General features: G+C 39.2%; 1 protein-coding gene and 1 long non-coding RNA gene across 2 annotated transcripts in view; one reads left to right on the top strand and one right to left on the bottom strand.

Moving 5' to 3' along the window:
• ZSWIM5 (zinc finger SWIM-type containing 5) overlaps nucleotides 1–19,533 on the top strand; it is a 158,931-nt gene that overhangs the window by 122,557 nt on the left and 16,841 nt on the right. Inside the window, 7 exon segments of the mRNA XM_024990173.2 lie at nucleotides 2,988–3,167; nucleotides 8,474–8,650; nucleotides 10,939–11,085; nucleotides 11,588–11,725; nucleotides 13,112–13,372; nucleotides 13,587–13,722; nucleotides 14,530–14,687. Coding sequence (XP_024845941.1) covers nucleotides 2,988–3,167; nucleotides 8,474–8,650; nucleotides 10,939–11,085; nucleotides 11,588–11,725; nucleotides 13,112–13,372; nucleotides 13,587–13,722; nucleotides 14,530–14,687 — 1,197 coding nt within the window.
• On the bottom strand, nucleotides 4,209–13,299 carry LOC132344922 (uncharacterized). Its single transcript, XR_009494003.1, has 3 exons — nucleotides 13,189–13,299; nucleotides 11,960–12,044; nucleotides 4,209–11,065 (listed from the first exon to the last, which is right to left on the bottom strand). It is a non-coding gene; the product is annotated as an uncharacterized lncRNA (long non-coding RNA).

Below are 19,533 nucleotides of genomic sequence, written 5' to 3' on the forward strand. Positions count from 1 at the left end.
GCTCATTGCTGTCACTCTACTGTTAAGTAGCTTTGGTTAAAACCACCAGTGTCTGCCATATTGCTCTTCTCTGTTGTTACTTGACCTCTCAGCAGTTTCCAATAAAATTGACCATACCCTATCCCTACATTAATTTTACAAGAACCAGCAAACAGTGTAACACAGACACCATAGGAGAAGACCTACTATGTGAAGGAAACAATTTTTTTCATGAGGTTTATACAGACCTTTAGGATTCTTAAATTCTAAAAGCTGAGAAAGTAACTTTTATGATCTGAATATTTGTGCATCTTTCTTACTGCCACACTGTTCAGAATTTTTTACCTCCTGTATATTAAAGATTTCTTGCCACCTGGTGTTCAGAAAGGACACTTTTATTGATAGGAACTCACAGTCCCAATAGTATTAAAAGCTGATATCCTAGATTACAAAAATTTTCTACCAAAAGGAAAAAACATCCAATAGACTACAAATATTCAGAGAGACTACAATGACATCTCAGCATTTTTGCTTTCCCTTATGTCCTTCCCCCTGTTTTGGTACATACTCTCCTGCCATATCTGCGCTTAAACAACTCCTATTTATCTCTTGTTCTTCTTTTAAAATGAAGTAATACATGTACACAGGTTAAAATGTCAAATAAAAAGCAGTATTCCTCTGCCATATTCCTTCACATTGTCAGTTCCTACTTCTTAGGAAGAGCAATTTTTAATTCTTTCAGCTGCTTTTTCTAATATGCCTCCACATTTCTAAATGACCGTTCTTTCTTAATTTTTAAAATTATAAAATTATAGATGTTCTCTTTTTCTTCCTACAATGAAAGATGAGGATTTACCTCTTTTAAGGTCACACCCTTAGGGTTCTTTCCCAAACGGCCTTTCTCATTCTTTTCAATGTGCATAGGCTGAGAATGTTCCAGATCTTTACATTTTACTTCCTTTTTGATGAACAGTTCTGTCTTTAAATAATTTCTTTCTTCTTGCATTTTACTCTAAGCAGAGGAACCAGGCTGCTCCTTCAGCACTTTGCTTAGGTATTTCCTCAGCTAACCTTATTACTCACAAGTTCTACCTTCCACAAAACACTAGGACATGAACACAATGTCTCAATTATAAGACCACCACAGTCTTCTCACAACCAAGCAGGGAAAGAGGACTGCATGGTGGGGGTGGGGGTGTTCATTTGTTCCATATGTATGTTTTTCTTAATCCCTCAGTTTTTAGTATGGAAAACCTACCCTCAGCTTTGTGTAGTATTCCCAATCCAGAACTTCTGTGAATCAGTCTTTCCAGTGAGTAAAGCTCTGGTTTTCTTCCAGGAGAGGCAATGAGCAGGTACTGAACTACCTTGAATATTTATGCCTGTTTTTATCTCTCCACTTTTGTTTTAATAAAGTATTAAGAGGGAGTGGTGATAAACATACATGTTTAGTTAGCCATTTTTAACTAGAAATAACTCATGTTTATTCTTCAAGGACAAACTCAAATGCTGTAACTTTTCCTGACCCCATGTACAGAGTTAATTGTTCCATCATACCTATTCTCATAACACTTTATATATGGCTATAATGGTATTTACTGTGCTTTATTATAATTATTATTATTTGTGTATGTGTGTACTCAGTTGCTCAGTAGTGTCTAACTCTTTGTGAGCCTATGAATTGTAGCCCAACAGGCTCCTCTGTCCATGGGATTTTCCATGTGAGAAGACTGGAGTGGGTTGTCATTTCCTTCTCCAGGGGATCTTCCCAACTCAGGGATCAAACCTGCCTCTCCTTTTTCTCCTGCATTGGGAGGTGGATTCTTTACCACTGAGCCACCTGGGTTACAATTATTATAAGTTAAGAGTCACTCAATTTGACTCCTAACTATAATCCTCTTAAGAGCCATCATTATACAATATTTAATATACAGTATTATATAGTATAGTTTCTTTTTCATTGTGGATTTGAAAAACTTATTTGAACCTATAGAAATGAATTTTTATCTTCTAGTTAGTACCTGAAATTGAGGCTTAAATGGTCTTTTAAAACATTCTTATTTGACTTTAAGGGGTCTTGAAATAGTATCTGAATATACCTCCATCCACAGATGTAGCTCCATCCCAAAGAATGTTTAACTTAAGACATTCTGCAGCCGGGTTTTATTGTTAACTTGAGAATGAGAATATTTCTGGCTCAGCCACATAACCAACTTTGAAAAGAGGAAGCAGGTTTGCTTGAAAAGAAGGGTGATGTGATCAAAGAAACTGTACTTACTGGTTATGTGGAATATATGATACTCTGCTATAGTGACAGAGAAGATCCAAGAATGTGATAGTTTTAAGGCATCATAGCTGAAAAACAGTATCAAAATCCAAGTCCAAATAAATTATTTTCCCTGGAAAAAGGAAATATAATTCCACTACATGCAAAGTAATATGCCAGGCTCTCTACATTATGATCTGTTTTACAGTTGAGGGATTTGAAGCTATCAACTAACCAAAAATTGAATCCTTTTCTGAGCACCTTCCTTCTTACAGTAAATGTCTTTGCTCTGGCTATTATTGTACCCTGAACATATCTTTATCTTAACACTTATTCATATTCAAATGACACTGTGTTTATTTTTCTGTCTTCCCCCACTGCAGAGCTCCTCAAGGGTAGGAACAGTGTCTTATTCTCCAATACAAACTCTTGAACAAGAAAGCTCTCAATAAATTGTTGGACTGCAGATTTGAGCTCAGAATTCAAGTCCAAATCTATCTTGTTCATCAAACACAGGCACATATCCAGATATCAAGATAGCTACTCTGCTTTAAGAAACCTTTGGGCAGGAAAAATAAGCATTTCTGAAAACTTTAGCAGATTTGGTTTTTTATACTGAGAACTGATGTTTTGGAAACTTTTCCTACCAACTGAAAATAGAAGAAAAGAGTAAACTGAAAAATTAAGGCTTAGACATACATCAAAGGAGAGATGTCAAGGATGTGGTTGCTTTCTTTTCCAGGGGCCTTATGGGTGTGCATCATTTTAAATCCACATTGCAAATTGGAAGAAAAATCCTGTTGGCTGCAGCAACTGCAGAAATGGAATGACCTGGATATCTGTCCCCTGGAGGATGGAAACTATGGGCATGAACTACCCAACATCACCAATGCACTTCCCCAGAATGCCAGTCACAGTTCAGGTGAGCCAGATGTCATTCTAGGGTCTTGGTGCCTGGAACTCCAAAAGGTCAGAAGTTAAAGCCCTAGAATGAAGGTGGCTGGACAACTTTTGTACTGTCAGAATTGTCATCCTAAATAAGAAAAGCCTGTCCTTTGTTTATCTTGAAATGCCAAACCTTAAATAAGGGCAAGATTTTTATCTTTGACATTGGGGATGCTGTCCTTTTCTGCTCTGGCTGTGTCCTTACAGTGCCCAGCATAAATTCCTAGAACCCTCTGCATGAATCCTCTTTACCCTTCAAGTTCTTCATGACTTATGGATCTTGGCCTCCATTGGAGTTGGTTTTTATCTCAGAAGACTTACCTCAAGGGAAAGATGGAATACCTGCAGAAAAAAAAAAAAAACTTTAAAAAATGTCCTGACAGCTGCTTTTCTTACTTTTCTCTGTTTTCCTCAAATTTTTATATAGCAGATATCTGGGGGGAGGAGGCAAGGGCCATGCTTCCAAGATACTGCTTACTCTTGCCCCATTTTAAGACAAATCCAGTACAGTGATACTGTACCTTCTGCCTTTTGAGCCCACTGACCAGGTATTACTGGGCATCAGCATTCACATCAGCTTTAGTTCATCTAACTCAGGCTGTGTGCTGCTAGCAATTAATTGCTCTTTAGCCCATGGGGATCCTTTACTGGTAGATTTTATCAAACATTGATTCTACATGTCTTCCCATTTATTTTAAGTGATAAATCTACTGATATTTTTAACCTCAAGGAGGAAATCATTTAAATTATTGTTCTTGCTTGGTCTTCATCTACTGTTCCATAATTGATTATCAGTGTATTTAAGGCAACCAAGGTAATGAGAGATGAAAAGGCTGCAACTTCGCCACATGAAGCTCCCCTTTCCTGGGTAGCTCATCTAACCTCCACAACATAGGAATTCATGCTTTTAGTATTGGCTTTGGATTGGCATAGAGAGAATCAAATGCTGCATATAAATACATGCCTCCAGTTTGGCGGTTTCCTTCTTGTATATTATTTTGGTTATTTGTTGTTACTGTTTCTTTTTTTTTTTTTTCCCGCATTGCTGGGTCTTCATTGCTGCACATAGGCATTATCTAGTTGCAGTGAGCGGAGGCTACTCTTCAGTTATGCTGTGCAGGCTTTTCATTGTGGTGGCTTCTCTTGTTCCAAAACACTCGTTACTGGTTCTTATTTGAGGGTATTGTTTCCTGTTAAGTTTTCTCAGGCCGTGACTGATTTATCACTCATGTATGTTTACCTTTGGGTCTGATGGAGCAGTAGGCATCTTGCTTGCTCTTCATTGCCATTTCTACATCATTATCCTATCCTCCTTCCTAAAATACCCCCCAGTTTTAAAGTTGATGCTGTTAAAATATGCTGTCTGCTACCCTCCTGGCTTTGGTCGTTTTTATCTCTGGGTTAATACCCCTTGTTCCTTGAAGATTTTTGGCAGTTGGCTCACTAACACTACTGTCAGTCCCTACTTCTATTGTAATTCTTAGCCACATAGATGATACTTCCAGTATTCAAGTCTCTGAGTTCTTTGACCTCCTCTCTTTTAATAGTCTATCTTTTGTGTGTGTGTGTTAATTTTTGGCTGTGCCTTCTCTTCATTGCCGTGTGTGGGCTTTCTCTAGTTGTGATGAGTGGAGGCTGTTCTCTAGTTGCAGTGCACAGGCCTCACGCTGTGATGGCTTCTCTTGTTGTAGAGCATGCACTCTTGGGTTCTTGGGCTTCAGTAGTTGTAGTGCATGGACTTAGCTGCTCTCAGGCATGTGGGGTCATCCCCAGCCAGGGATCAAACTCATGTCCCCTGCATTGGCATGTGGTTTCTTAACCACTGTACCACCAGGGAAGTACCAATAGTCTATCTTCTACATAACTTAGCCATGCAACCCCAAGGTCATACCCTCAACCCTTTCATTACCAATAACTGCTCCTTCTTTACAGTCATAATTTCAAGCAGCTCTAATTACCACCACCAGCCTTACTAGATTATTTTGTCTGTTATGCATATTCCAGTAATTCCTGGACCCACTAGGAATTTTGATCCTGTCACTTTTTCATTCTTGTGGTAGCCTCATTTTCCTCCTTATCCAGATTAGATTCCTTGGTACATCATTATAATCACTACCCTACAAACATACTCAACTCCCTCTTTCCCTTAGTTATATTCACATAGCAAAACCTTCACTTCAGTAATTCGGTCTGACTTTCTAATTACTCAGTGCTCACACTCACACAGTGAACATATTGGCAAGAAACACGACCATGATAACTGGTCTTCTTTAAATTCATGACCACTAATTTCAAGTGGGCCCGTTGTACTGTCCATACATCACCTACATTTCTCTAGTCCATGCTTCCTTTCACTCTTCTAAATTACTGTTTCACATTGTCTTTTCCTTAAAACTTTCTATACTTTCTCCCCTTCCTCACTTTCAGCCTAGAGCCTTGCTTCCTGTTCACTGAGAATATAGAAGCAATCAGAAGAAAATCTCCAAAACTCTGTTATCACATCTGCCTCTGTCTATGCCCGTCTACTCTGCCTGTTCCCCTATTTTTCTTTGTGCTTCTGTCTAAGTCCAAGCCCTCCATTTGTTCTTAAGAACCTATTCCTTCTCTTTTATCTGGAATCACCCCAGGAATTATCTCCTCTCTCCTGCATCACAGATTTTTGTGGATTATTCCTAGGAGTATACCAGCACATTGTTTTATTGTTCACCTGAAACAAAACAAAAAAACATACTTTCTGACCCTACATGCCTCTCCTGTCCACCACCCTATTTCTCTGAGAGAGTAGAAATAAGTGGTAGAATTAAGAAAAATGCTCAAAAGAATGTTATATATTTATCTTCTCTGCTTCTTCTGCTCTTATTCTCCCTTGAATTCACTCTAGTCAGGCAGTCATCCCTCCAGTACTGAAACAGCTCCTGTACTGGTCACTAACGCTAACCATTCCTAAATCTAGTTTTCGAGTCAGAATTTACTTGATCTATCAGCAATATTTGTTACTGCTGATCACTCTTTTTCAAACATCTTTTTCATCTTATCCCACGACACTGTTCTCTTGGTTCTCCTCTTCCTTGGCCCCTCTTTCTCAGTCTCCTTTACTGTCTCCCCACCACTTCCCAACCTAAAATTCTAGAGTACCCAGGGCTCAGTCATCAAACCACTTCTCTTTCTGTATTTACTCCCCTGATAACTGCATTGTTTTAATAATCATCTATATACTAACAACATTCAAATTTATATCTCCTGCCCAAACTTTTCCTCTCAACTCCAGACTTACATGTTTAACTACCTTTTCGATATTGCCTCTTAGATATTAATAGACATCTCAGTAGGATTTCTTACCTCTTAAGCCCCACCCAAACCTGCTTCTCTTGTGTAGACTTCCCTATCTCTGCATATGGCAAGTCTACCTTAAAAACCTTGGAGTCATTCTTGATTCTTCTCTTTCTCACCCAGATTCCCCAGATCTAATCCATGGGCAAATCCTGTTACCTTTGCCTTTAGAACATAGCCAAAGTTCATTTACTCTCATCGTCTCTACTGCATATTACTTTGAACAGATTACCATTATCTTTCACGAATCATGGCAGTGACCTCCTAACTGCTTCTACCTTAAAGTCTGTTTTCTATGCTCCTGCCAGTTGTCAGATCAGATCATACACCTTCAACAACTCAAAGCCCTCGAGTGGCTTCTCATCTTTCCTCATGGCCTAGAAGGCTCTGCCCGTTCTGGTTCCCTAGTACCTCTCTGACCTCATCTCCTGTGACTTTCTGGCTTGCTCATACCATTCTAGGTACACTGGCCTCTGCCCTGCCCTCAAACACTTCAAATATGTTCCCACCTCAGCTTAGCACTTGATGTTCCTTTTGCCTAGAATGCGCTTTCCTTAGTTATGTTTAAGGCTTGCTCTATAGTTCCCTCAGGTCTCTATTCAGATGTTACCTTATTAAAGCCCATGTGGCTCAGATGGTAAAGAATCTGCCTGCAATGCAGGAGACTCAGGTTCGATCACTGGGTCAGGAAGGTCCCCTGGAAAAGGAAATGGCAACCCACTCCAGTATTTTGTCGTTGTTCAGTTGCTCAGTCGTGTCCGACTCTTTGTGACCCCATGGACTGCAGCATGCCAGGCTTCCCTGTCCTTCACCATCTGGAGCTTGCTCCAACTCATGTCCATTGAGTTGGCATTGAGTCAATGCCATCTGACCATCTCGTCCTCTGTTGTCCCCTTCTCCTCCTGCCTTCACTCTTTCCCAGCATCAAGGTCTTTTCTAATGAGTCAGTTCCTACACACCACCCTAAAGAATTGAGCTTACTTTGTCTGCTGTTTCCCTTCAGCCCTTTTCCTGAAGAGAGATGGTTTGGTAGGACTCCATTGAGAAAACAATGTAATTAATCTTTTGTCAGCCTCAGGTTTTCTTATTGGAGAACAGGTTGTAAGCCTGCAGATACTAGTGTGATAAAGATACCAGAGGACTTACCCTGGTGGCTCAGTGGTGAGGAATCCACCTGCCAATGCAGGGGACAGGTTTGATCCCTGATCCAGAAGATCCCACATGCCGCAAAGCAACTAAGCCCGTGCACCACAACTACTGAGCCTATTCTCTAGAGCCCAGGAGCCACAACTACTGAGCCCCTGTGCTGTGACTACTGAAAGGCAAGTGCCTAGAACCTGTGCTCCACAGTAAGAGAAGCCATCACAATGAGAAGCCTGCTTGCCACAACTAGAGAAAAGCCCACACAGCAATGAAGATCCAGCACAGCCAAAAGAAAATGAATTATTTTAAAAATTAAAGATACCAGAATACACAGGACTGCAGCTCTTTTTCAGCTTTTATATCAATGTGACAGAAGTACTTAGTCTGATATGGGTCATACTGTAAAAGAAATTGGTTATGGGTTGACCAAGGATATTACCTCACTGCTTATCTTTTCCTTTGGCTTCTGTAGAAAGTTTGAATCCTTATAATTGAGCAGCTGAGCATCACTATCCCTCCTCTCTCTCATGTAGCTCTGGGTCTTAGAAGAAATTGGCCTTCAGTCATAGATCTATGTAGAAAGGTTCTTCCCATAGAGGACAGGGACACACTAAAAGCTATCCAATAAAGAAGTAACACAACGAACAGCCAGACAAATGGCAGAGTTGCTGCTCTCACTAACAATACACTATTACACTAACTATACACTGTACACTCTTCTGCCTGTCCTCCCATCCTGAAGAAGACACAGGAGTTAGATCTTCAGATTATCCATCACCGAACTGCTGCATTTTTATTTCCCTTCCCCAGATTCTTTATCCAGACCAAGACGAACAGTGTTCACTAGAGCCATCGAGGGCCGTGAGTTGCATTGGCAGGACAGCCACTTACAGCGAATCATCAGCAGTGATATATATACAGCTCCTGCCTGCCAGCGGGAAAGTGAGAGGCTACTCTTCAATTCCCAAGGCCAACCACTGTGGCTTGGTAAGTGTACTTATCCCTCTAAGAATTCCAGAGCCCAGTCTCACCTCATGTCAGGCCTGAGTGAGCCATCTCCATAGACACCAGCGACACAACTACCCTTTGGACAGTCTTCATCCAGATCTTTTGGGGCCTTGACTAAGGCCTCAGGGTATAGCCTGAGCCACTTGTATATGTTCTCAGCTGAAGTACAGTAATCTCAAATAGAGGTATTTCTATTGTTTCCTGAATTTGGGGAGGGGAAAGGAGCTAATAAATCTAAAGGAGTACTAACAAAACCATTGGACATCAGTTCATAGACTCTTAGCAGTTACTGAGCAACATTAGAATCTACTCTGAAATTACATATTTTGCTAAAAAGGCATGAACTTTGAAACTTAAATTGCTCTGTACTAGTAGCTCAGACTGTCTGCATTTGTCACCAAGCTGTCTTCCTTTCCTCATTCCTTCCTTTATCATCACAGAATAAAGCTGTTCCATCATGAGTTTAAACTCTCCTCTGGCCTTCTGTTAGTCTATTCTTGACTTTGTTACAGAATGTATATTCCACACTACACACTTATACAATAATATTCATTCTCTGAGTCTTAAAACAATAGCATACATTTTTATTATCATCTCCTAATTCCCTACCTCTGTCCCTCATCCCATATCTTTGTCTTTCACAAGAGCCTGCTGAATCTGGATGTGTGCCTGTCTCTCTCTTGAAAGTTTTTGGCCAAACTCACTGTAGGTCACTACTTGAAATTCCCACTGATTATTTTTCTTCTTCTCTGATCTAATACTTTTAAAACATAAATCTAACAAGTGTGTGAAAAATACACACCCCATTATAAACAAAGATCCAAATCAAAACAACACTGAATTACCATGTTTCAGTTGTCAAATAGGAATTTTTTTTAAATAAAGATAACTGGTTTTGGTGCAGGAGAGGCTACATTGGATATCATAATCTCATATACTACTGGTAGTAGTAGTACTGGTACCAGTAGTATACTACTGGTAGGAATGTAAATACTTACTGCATTTCAGCAACACTTATCAAAAGCCTTTAAAATAAATTCATAGCCCTTGATCCAGGAATTCTACATCTAGGAATTTATCCTGAGCTATAATTAACTAAGAATGTGCATAAAGTTATGAGGTTTATTAAAGCATGAACATATAACGTATAGATGAGAAAAATTAAAAACAACATCCAGCAATAGGGGACTGATTGAGCCAATGGGTAGTACACATATTTAGTGGAATGATATATAATCATTTTTAATATTATGGAAGTATATTTAATGGTATGGAAAAATATTTAAAATGAATTATTAAGTGGAAAAACCTAATTATAAAACAATAATTATAATACTTCATTTTTATTAAAATTAGGAAAGTCTAGAGATACATATTTTTCATAAAATATGAAATTAGAAATAATGGTTATCTCTGATTTTTATTTTCTATTTTATCTGTATTTTCTATAATTATTCCTATAATTTTTAATCCCTTCCCCATTTATAAGTGTTTGGTAGTCATTCATTATGCCTAAGGTAAATCCAAACTTCTTAGAATGGCATTCAAAGCTTAACATTCTAGACTCCACCTTTCCAGGCTGTCTCTAGCCACATAACCTAACTCTACACAAAACTATTTGCCATACTCGGAAGATGTTATCCAGAATACTTTTTATGCTTTTACTTACATGCCTTTATTTAGATGTTCTCTTTGCCAGGGATGCCTGTTTCTATTTTTCTACCTATTTAAAATATTACTTGCCCTATAAAGCACACAGTTCAAATATTTTCTTTCTGTGTATATTTCTATCTTGTCATTTCTTTTTAACTGTTTTATAATGATCTTTTTATGTATTATTTGTGAGCTCTTTGAGGATAGTGACCGTTTCTTATACATTTTTGTAGTTGATTTGCCCAGCGTGCTACCTTGCACATAATAGGTTCTCAGGAAACAGGATTAATAAACAAGTGAGGCCTTTCCCTCTATAAAAGTAGTTTATTGCTGCATTAGGTTCCTGAGGTTCATGTTCAGAAAGAGGTATAACAGTTTATTATCCTAGTTCTTTGCCCCTTTCTACACCAAACCACTACGCTGAGGCTGCAGTGTATCTCCTTGGAGGTAGTACCTGTGACTTATCCCTAAAAGATAAAATACAATTTTTGGTACACAATAGATGTCAGATCAAATTTGAGGACCTGAACTGAATACAGTCTCCCTTTGTCAAACACAAATTTTCCTGATTTGAAGATTTAACTCAATCAAAATATCTTCTTCTCATCTGATAGAGCATGTGCCTACAGCCTGTGCTCGGGTTGATGCCCTGCGTTCCCATGGTTACCCAAAAGAGGCCCTCAGACTCACAGTGGCCATTATCAATACTCTCAGGTTGCAGCAGCAGCGGCAGCTGGAAATCTACAAGCATCAGAAGAAAGGTATAGTGATCAGGAGCCATCTCAACTGCTTAGGCTGATGGGGTTCTCAGGGACTACAAGGCCCAGGACTTAATTTTCATTCAGTTTCCTGGTGTGGCAGGGGCTAGGGGATTCCAGGTCATTCTACCTTCTGTGTGGAATCCCTGTCTTTACCTCTATAAATCTCAGTTTTCTTATCTGTAAAATGGGAATAATAATGCTGGCCTGCCTCTCGCACAGGACAGTTGGATCCACTGAGATCTGGTATGAGAAGACCCTTTTTAAACTGTAAAGCTGTGTCTACATACGTGTGCTATTGGCAGGCAGCCCAAATGCATACCACATGGCCTCATAGTGGCTGATGAGCTGGTTACCAGTCTCCTCAACCCAAGGCAAGCTTTACTTTGAGTCTCAGGGCCACCACCTGAAGGAGACTGATGAGGAGACTTATGAAGAGACCAAGCAGGGACAGAGAGCAGTGTGTCTTTATCCCTCTCAAAAACTTTGACCTGCTTATTTCCAGAACTGTTGCAGAGGGGAACCACAACCATCACAAACCTAGAAGGCTGGGTGGGCCACCCCCTGGATCCAATTGGCTGCCTGTTTCTCACCTTGACTGAGGCCTGCCGCCTGAATGATGATGGCTATCTGGAAGTGTCAGGTACAGGGGTCAGCCTGAGGGAAGCCCAGACTACCCTTTGGAGCCCTCTTCTTTTCCATGACAGAGTCTGTTTTACCCCTCTTGTTCCCTTATCTAAACTGGACCTCCCCTGAGCGGTTTCCTTGGGACTGCTCCTTTCTTATCTTCCTTCCCCACTCTGTGGACTGGCTCTGTCCTGTTCACCCATTTTGCCTTGCCAGCTTCAGCTTTCCTTTGCTCCTGTCACTTTCCTACCTTGTGAATGTCTGAAGAGTAATCCAAAGGGAACAAAAAGGACCAGAGGGATTTGAGAAGTCAGAGGCCGGGTCCTCAAAACAGTCTGGAAGTGTAAAAGAACTTGCATCAGCAGTGTGTGTATCCCTTGCAATTACATAATACTTTCATGTTTCCCTTGAACATTCTCCCTGGTGGTGGTTTTGTACCAATTTTACAAAAGAGAAATAAAAGGGAGGCAATTTAGTAGAGTCTCAAATTAACAGGGACTTGAGACAAAATTGATTCTTTTTTCCTTTATGCTATCACTGTATTGTAAACATGCATATATTACAGTATTTAGCACACTGCCATAAAATTTGTTTACAAGTGTCTCTACTGGCCTTTCAAGTTCCTGAAAACAGCAGTTAGGGCAATAACTCTCTTTTAATAGTTTCCCTTAAACATTTATGAAATGGATAATGGGAGAAAGAAAAGAAATTAAGACTCTGGCTTTTAGATCTGTGCTCTCCTCCTGAAACTTAGAACCCAAAGGTGGAGCATAAAAAGTAACAATAACATTAAAGTTGCAAATATCACAAAAGTAATAGTTTAACTGGATGGATTCCAATATCTCTGGGTAGAGAGACAAGAGGTGGTTTCAATGTGAGACAGGGCTACCGTATCTTCCCTCTTATCCCCTGAAAAAGGAATCATCATCCTTGGTCTCTTTCATCTGCACAATGACACTTACATCTTAAGAACCTGAGGTTGTACTTGGGATTTATTCACCACAGACATTTAGCTCCCTACACATACCAGACAGTGCAGATACCTAAGGCAAAATGATAAAGTCCCTTTCCTAGAAGGTTCTTAAATTCTAATGAAGAAAGACACAAAAATAGATCATTGTAGTATTACATAACATTCTAACAGAAGACTGGTATGACTGTATTTTTTTTCCAGCTGGCCTAGCCAGTTCATATTTTAGGAAGGAGTTAATCTTTAGAACCATGTATAACATTTTTTAGTATATTTTTATTTTTTATTTTCAGTATATTACTGTTCTGGTTTTTTATTTAGCTTCTTTGTGTTAGTTATTGACCAAGCTGTATCCCAAAGTGTGCATTGGTGGGAGAGGCACAAAAATCCATGGGGCCTGACCTAACAAATCTGGTGCCCTGTTGTCCTCAGATATGAATGAAAGCAGACCCCCTGTGTACCAGCATGTCCCTGTGGCTGCAGGCTGCCCAAACAGCAGTGAGTCCTACCTGTCATTGGCCATGGAAGTTGCTCTGATGGGGATGGGTCAACAGAGGGTGATGCCTGAAGGCCTCTATGCACAGGACAAGGTGTGCCGTAATGAGGAGCAACTGCTGAGTCGACTCCAGGAGCTGCAGCTGGACGATGAGCTAGTGCAAACACTGCAGAAACAGTGCATCTTACTACTGGAAGGTAAGTAGAGAAGGGACTGTTGGCACAGAGTCTTAGGCATTTGACTCCAGGTTCCCCTCTCTAATAGAGCACAGGTACAGCAACATTTCTGACTTTAAAGTGTAACTAAGGTTCCCATGGCTAGCAAGCACTTGTGGGACCCTGGAGCTCAAGGTCAGGCAGGAAAACAAAAGCACACAGATAAACAACTGGCTGGTTTATCTCCTTCCTGCAGGAGGCCCCTTCAGCGGCCTTGGAGAAGTCATCCACCGAGAGAGTGTTCCCATGCACACCTTTGCCAAGTACTTGTTCTCAGCTCTGCTGCCTCATGATCCAGACCTGTCCTATAGGTTAGCCTTACGTGCCATGAGGTGGGTAGCCTTTTCCCAGCCCAAATGCCTCCACCAAAGCAGAAGCCTCTTTGTTTGTCTCACTTTCTTTTCTTTCCCTCCTTCTGTGTTCTATTGGACCTGCCATTGGCCTGCCCTAAAATGGTTCAGATATTTTCCTTTGATCTAGGACTCCTAGCTAGTGACATACGTGTTTCCTGGCTGCATTCTCAGTGAGTTGAAGCAGCCTCTGAGATTTTAACAGATACAGAATATCCAAGGCCTGAGTCTCTTTGTTCCAGGGCCAGTTTGGCAGCTTCACAAAGGGTTTGAGCCCTTCCATATCTAACTGAGAAATGGTTCCCGGGCATAGGTCACCAGATACATCTGGGGAAGTAGAAGTAAGTCTTTCTATATCAAGACTTGAGAACAATGAGCTATGGGCATCCTGTCTCCAAACAAGAATAGAATCCTTGGTTCAGGCAGGTAGTCCTCTAGGATGCACCAGACCGTACAGAAGAATTTAAGTTAGACTATAAGGCTGAGAGAGTGCCTCAGCTTGACCTGAAAGGACTGCTGAAGATTACTTGGCATATATTTCTTATACTTTAACAACTAATCTGATGACTTTTGAACTGTTTTCAGTAAGAACTGTTCAGCTTGAGTTCTTCCAAGTGCCCAGGCACTCACCTCATATAAAGTACAGTACTCATAGGTTTTAAAACCTTTGAGGTTCCTCATTAACCCTTTCCTTCCCAGTTCCTCCCCAGCAAAGAACAAGCTTCTCTAAGGTGGCTCAGAATGGCAAGGGTCTGGGTGGTAGCTGATGACTCTCCCTGGGTCTTCTAGGTTACCTGTTCTAGAAAACTCAACTTCTTCAGGCGACACTTCCCACCCTCACCATATGGTATCTGTGGTGCCCAGCCGTTACCCTCGCTGGTTCACGCTTGGACACTTGGAATCACAGCAGTGTGAACTGGCCTCCACCATGCTGACTGCTGCCAAAGGTGAGCATAGATAGATGTAAGGTTCCAGCACCCCAGTATGCCTGCCTGGTCATGACCTACCTAAGGCTTAGCCTGAGTCTCCTGAAGAAGAGAAGCTATTTGACTTCCCTTAAGCACCTAGAGTAGCAGGGATCCTCACTTTGATTACTGCCTATTACAATAAACACCTGAGTCCAAGTCAGAGTTTTGCCATAGTCACTAATTGTAGGACTCAGAGAACAGAGAACAGATCATCTTTAAGGTAACTTCTAAATCTAACCTTCCATATGATAAAGTCACTTTACATTTCTAAGCCTCTGGTTTAAAAATCTATAAAATGGGGATCATTGTCAATGACCTGTCAGCTTCCCAGGACCACTGGAAGATCCAGTGAAGTGATGGAGCTCCAAATCTCAGATATGAGAGTTTATGATTTTTCTAGGGCCCCTGGTCAAAAAATAAGACAGTCCAGAGTGATTCAGGTTTTTAAGCTCACATCCTCCATGTTAGCTATGTAGATCTCATCACAAAGAGAAGTGAAAATAAGCCCCAGATAAGTTATAATAAAGTACTAGCTGCCATGGACTGTGAGTATTTTTCCGATACCAGGAAATTACATGGGTTTTTTAAAGCACTTTTTTAAATTTAAAATAACTTTATGTTGTGTATTCCTATAGTAAAAAGAATATATGCTCATTGTAGAAAAGGTAAAAGATACAGATAAATAAATATAAAAATGATTTTTTAAAAAGTAGAAAAATTGAACAAATATGATCAAGCAGTTTACAGAAATGAAGGTACAAATGACTTTTAAACAATTAAAAATGCCTGGCCTCACTTGAGAAATACAAATTAAAATTACTCTGAGATAACATTTTTCATAAATCTTATTGGAAAAAATAATAAATTTGACAATAGACATCCATATGGGAAGTGGGGGTGGCAGTGGCATGTCATGGAGTGTCAGATTCCAAGCAGGAAAAGGATGACACAGATCCAAGATGCTTACTGAAACTCAAGCATAAGAAATATGAAGAAAATTATACCAAGGCACATCATAATCAAATTGCTTAAAACCAGTGATTAAAGAGAAAAATCTTACTTAAAAGCAACTGCAGGGAAAAAAATACACACTATATACTAAGGATAAACGATAAGTATGAGAGTAGGTTTCTCATTAGAAGGTGTATAAGCCAGAAGACAGTGGAGAAAAATCTTTAAATTACTCTTAAAAAAAAAAAAAATTTGACCTAGAATTCTATACCAGTGAAAATATCTTTCCAAAAAAAAGGTAAAAGGAATTTCCTGGCAGTCCAGTGGTTAGGACTCCACACTTCCACTGCAGGTAGCATGGGTTCAATACCTGGTTGAAGAACTAAGATCCCACATGCCATGTGGCATGGCTGATAAAGTAAAATGATGTTTAAAAAAAGCTACGATAGGCTGAGGAGAGAAGTGGGAGGAGGGTTGAGGATGGGGGACACATGTGCACCCATGGCTGATTCATGTCAATGTAGGGCAAAAAAACACTACGATATTGTAAAGTAATTAGCCTCCAATTAAAATAAATAAATAAATTTTTTTAAAAAGCTGAAATAAAAATCTTTTCCAGACAACCACAGTTGAATTAGAAATCAATAATAAAAACCTACTAAAGTTTTAGAAATTAAACGGTACACTTCCATGTAACTCACTGAACAAAGGGAGAAAAACACAAAAATATTAATAGAAAATATTTTAAACTGAATGAAAAAGTATAACATTTAAAAATTTGTGGATTAGAGCTAAAGCTTTACTTAGAAGGAAATTTTTATCACTTAATACCTATGTGTGAAAAGAAGAAAGGTTTCAAATTGACGATCCCAGATTCTAACATAAGAACCCAGAGAAGAAGAGCAAATGAAATCTAAAATAAGTAAAAGAAAGAAAACAATACAGATCAGAGCAGAAATCAAATAAAATATAGAAAAGCAGAAAATCAATGAAACAAAAAGCTGTTTCTTTGAAAAGATATATAAAATTGAAATCCTTTTCCAGATTGATCAAGAAAAAAGAATACAAAGTAGCAATTTTAAGAATGGGAAAAGTGACATCACAACAAATTCTAAAGACAACTTTATGCTAATAAATGCAACAATATAAGTGAAATAGACTGATTCCTTGATGGATGTAAACTACCAAAGCTGACTCAAGAATAAATAAGAATTAGGTAGGCATATACCCAAAAGAATTGAAAACATGGACTTAAACAGATATTTGTATACCAATATTAATAGTGGCATTATTCACAATTGCCAAAAGTTGTAAATAACTCAAGTATCTGTCAGCAGATGAATGGATAAACAAACTGTAGTATACACATACAATGGAATATTATTTAGCAATAAAAAGGAATGAAATTCTAATACATGCTACAACATGGATGAGCCTTGAAAACATTAAGTGAAATAAACCAGACACAAAAAGACAAAACATTGCATGATTCCACTTATATGAGGTACCTAGAATAGCCACAGTGAAAAAATAGCAGTAGATACTAAGATAATGGTTGAACATTTGATGAGGAACAGGATATTTACAGTAAGTCCCCTAAATATGAACATGTTCCATTCCAAGAACACATTCATAAGTCGAATTTGTTCATAAGTCCAATAAAGTTAGCCTAGGTACCCAACTAACACAACTAGTTATATAGTACTGTACTGTAATAGAGTTATACTTTTCATACAATAATACCTAAGAAAACAAAAAATAAAACATTTTTAATCTTACAGTACAGTACCTTAAAAAGCACAGTAATACATACAGTTCAGCAGCTGGCATACAGGGGCTGGCATCAAGTGAACCAGCAAGAAGAGTACTAACTGGAGGTAGGAGAGGAGATAGGAAATGGTAGAGCTGAAGAATGATCAGCAATAGGAGACAGAGGACAAGCAGAAATTTCGCTCATACCTAATGTTTATGGAATGCACATTCATATCTTTGAAAGTTCAAACTTGAAGGTTCGTGTGGGGGGGACTTACTGTACATAGTACTGTACTATGGACTTACTGTACATAGTATCGCTCTACAAAGTATTACTATTTATCAGTCATAAAAGGAAGAAGTATAATTACCATAGAGTAGGTAAACCTGGCAGATATCATTTTAATAATGTGGCCACAATATCACATCATAAATTTATAGAGCTAGCATGTAGACTAGAGGAAAAACTCATAGAGCAGAAAGTAGAATAGAGAGGGTAGGGAAAGGAGAAGTTACTACTATATAATGAGTATAGAATTGCAGATGTTGAAAGTTCTGAAACTGGATAGTGGTGATGTTTGCACAACAATATGAATGTATTTAATGTCACTGAATTGTACCCTTAAATGCTCAAAATGGTAAATTTATGTATATTTTACCACAGTAAAAATAAAAGAATAAATAGAAATGAAGTTCAGAGAAATTGAATTAGTAGTTAAACATCTTTCCACAAAGAAACTCCAGGGCTAAATGGCTTCACTGGTATATTCTACCAAACATTTAAGGAAAACATAACAATTCTATATAAACTCTTGCAGAAAATTGAAGAGGAGGAAATACTGCCCAACTCAGTCTGTGAAATCATCATTATCCAGATACCGAAACCAGGCTATTTTCAGGCTATTTTGCCAAAAGCTTTAGCTTTGTTTCAGGTTCAAAGAATTCATTAACAAAAGAAACCCCTTGTTACACACAAATAATTTCAGTATTTAACAGAGGATTACTTAATTTCAATATACAATCATTAACAGAAAAGAGAAGTAGAAACAATAGAGAAGAGTAACACCACATACATCACCAAATTGGGCTGACCAAAATCCAAACCTGAACAGCATGCTGGGTAGTCCCAAGTAAAGGCAGTCTGGAGTCCCAGTTGGGAAAAGGTCCCAGGCAGTGTGTCCCCTCCACAGGTGAGACTTCAAATTGCAGTTTGGGGGGTTCCTACTTATAATCACAGGCTGCAAACTGATATCATCAGTTTGTGTGCAAAAAATGCAACTCTGGTTTTACTTTACACTTTTTACAATGCTGTTGTTTTATCTTGTGAGTCTTAGGATTTGGGCTTCCCTGGTGGCTCAAACAATAAATCATCTGCCTGTAATGCAGGAGACCCAGGTTTGATCCCTGGGTTGGGAAATCCCCTGGGGAAGGAAATGGCAGCCCGCGCCAGTATTCTTTCCTGAAGAATTCCATGGACAGAAACCTGGCAAGCTAGATTCCATGGAGTCCCAAAGAGCCGGACATGACTAAGTGACTAACACTTTCACTTCTACTTGGGCACAGTTGGCCAGACTTCCAGGCTCTCAAGAATTTCAGGACCCCAATGCCTTTCTTATCTAAAGTGCTGCCTGACTTGCTGTGCTTGCAGGCAGGCACAGAATCTGGGCAGTGTCCAGATTGGTCAGAAGAAAGGTCAGGGGCCTGCTCTGGTGCTTCTGAAGCCTGATAAAGACTTCCTCTGTTTTAATTTCCCTAACTCAGACAAAAACTATAAAAAAGAAAACTCAGGGAATTCCCTGGCAGTCCAGTGGTTAGGACGTTGTGCTTCCACTGCAGGGGATATAGGTTCAATCCCTGGTCGGGTAACTAAGATCCCACATGCCACACCGCACAGCCAAAAACAAAAACTCAGAATAAAACTGTCATGAGCACATAGGTGCAAAAACTCTTATTAAAAATTGTAAGAGATTGAATCCAAATAATATATTTTTAAAATGATAATACATTTTAATAAGTAGGGTTTACCTCCAAGAATGCAAAGTTGGTTTAAAACATTCAAAAATCAATCACTGTATTTCACCATACTAATAGAGTAAAAAAGAATACCCAAATGATCATCTCA

Source organism: Bos taurus, chromosome 3 (assembly GCF_002263795.3).
Source record: "Bos taurus isolate L1 Dominette 01449 registration number 42190680 breed Hereford chromosome 3, ARS-UCD2.0, whole genome shotgun sequence".
Classification (NCBI taxonomy): domain Eukaryota; kingdom Metazoa; phylum Chordata; class Mammalia; order Artiodactyla; family Bovidae; genus Bos; species Bos taurus.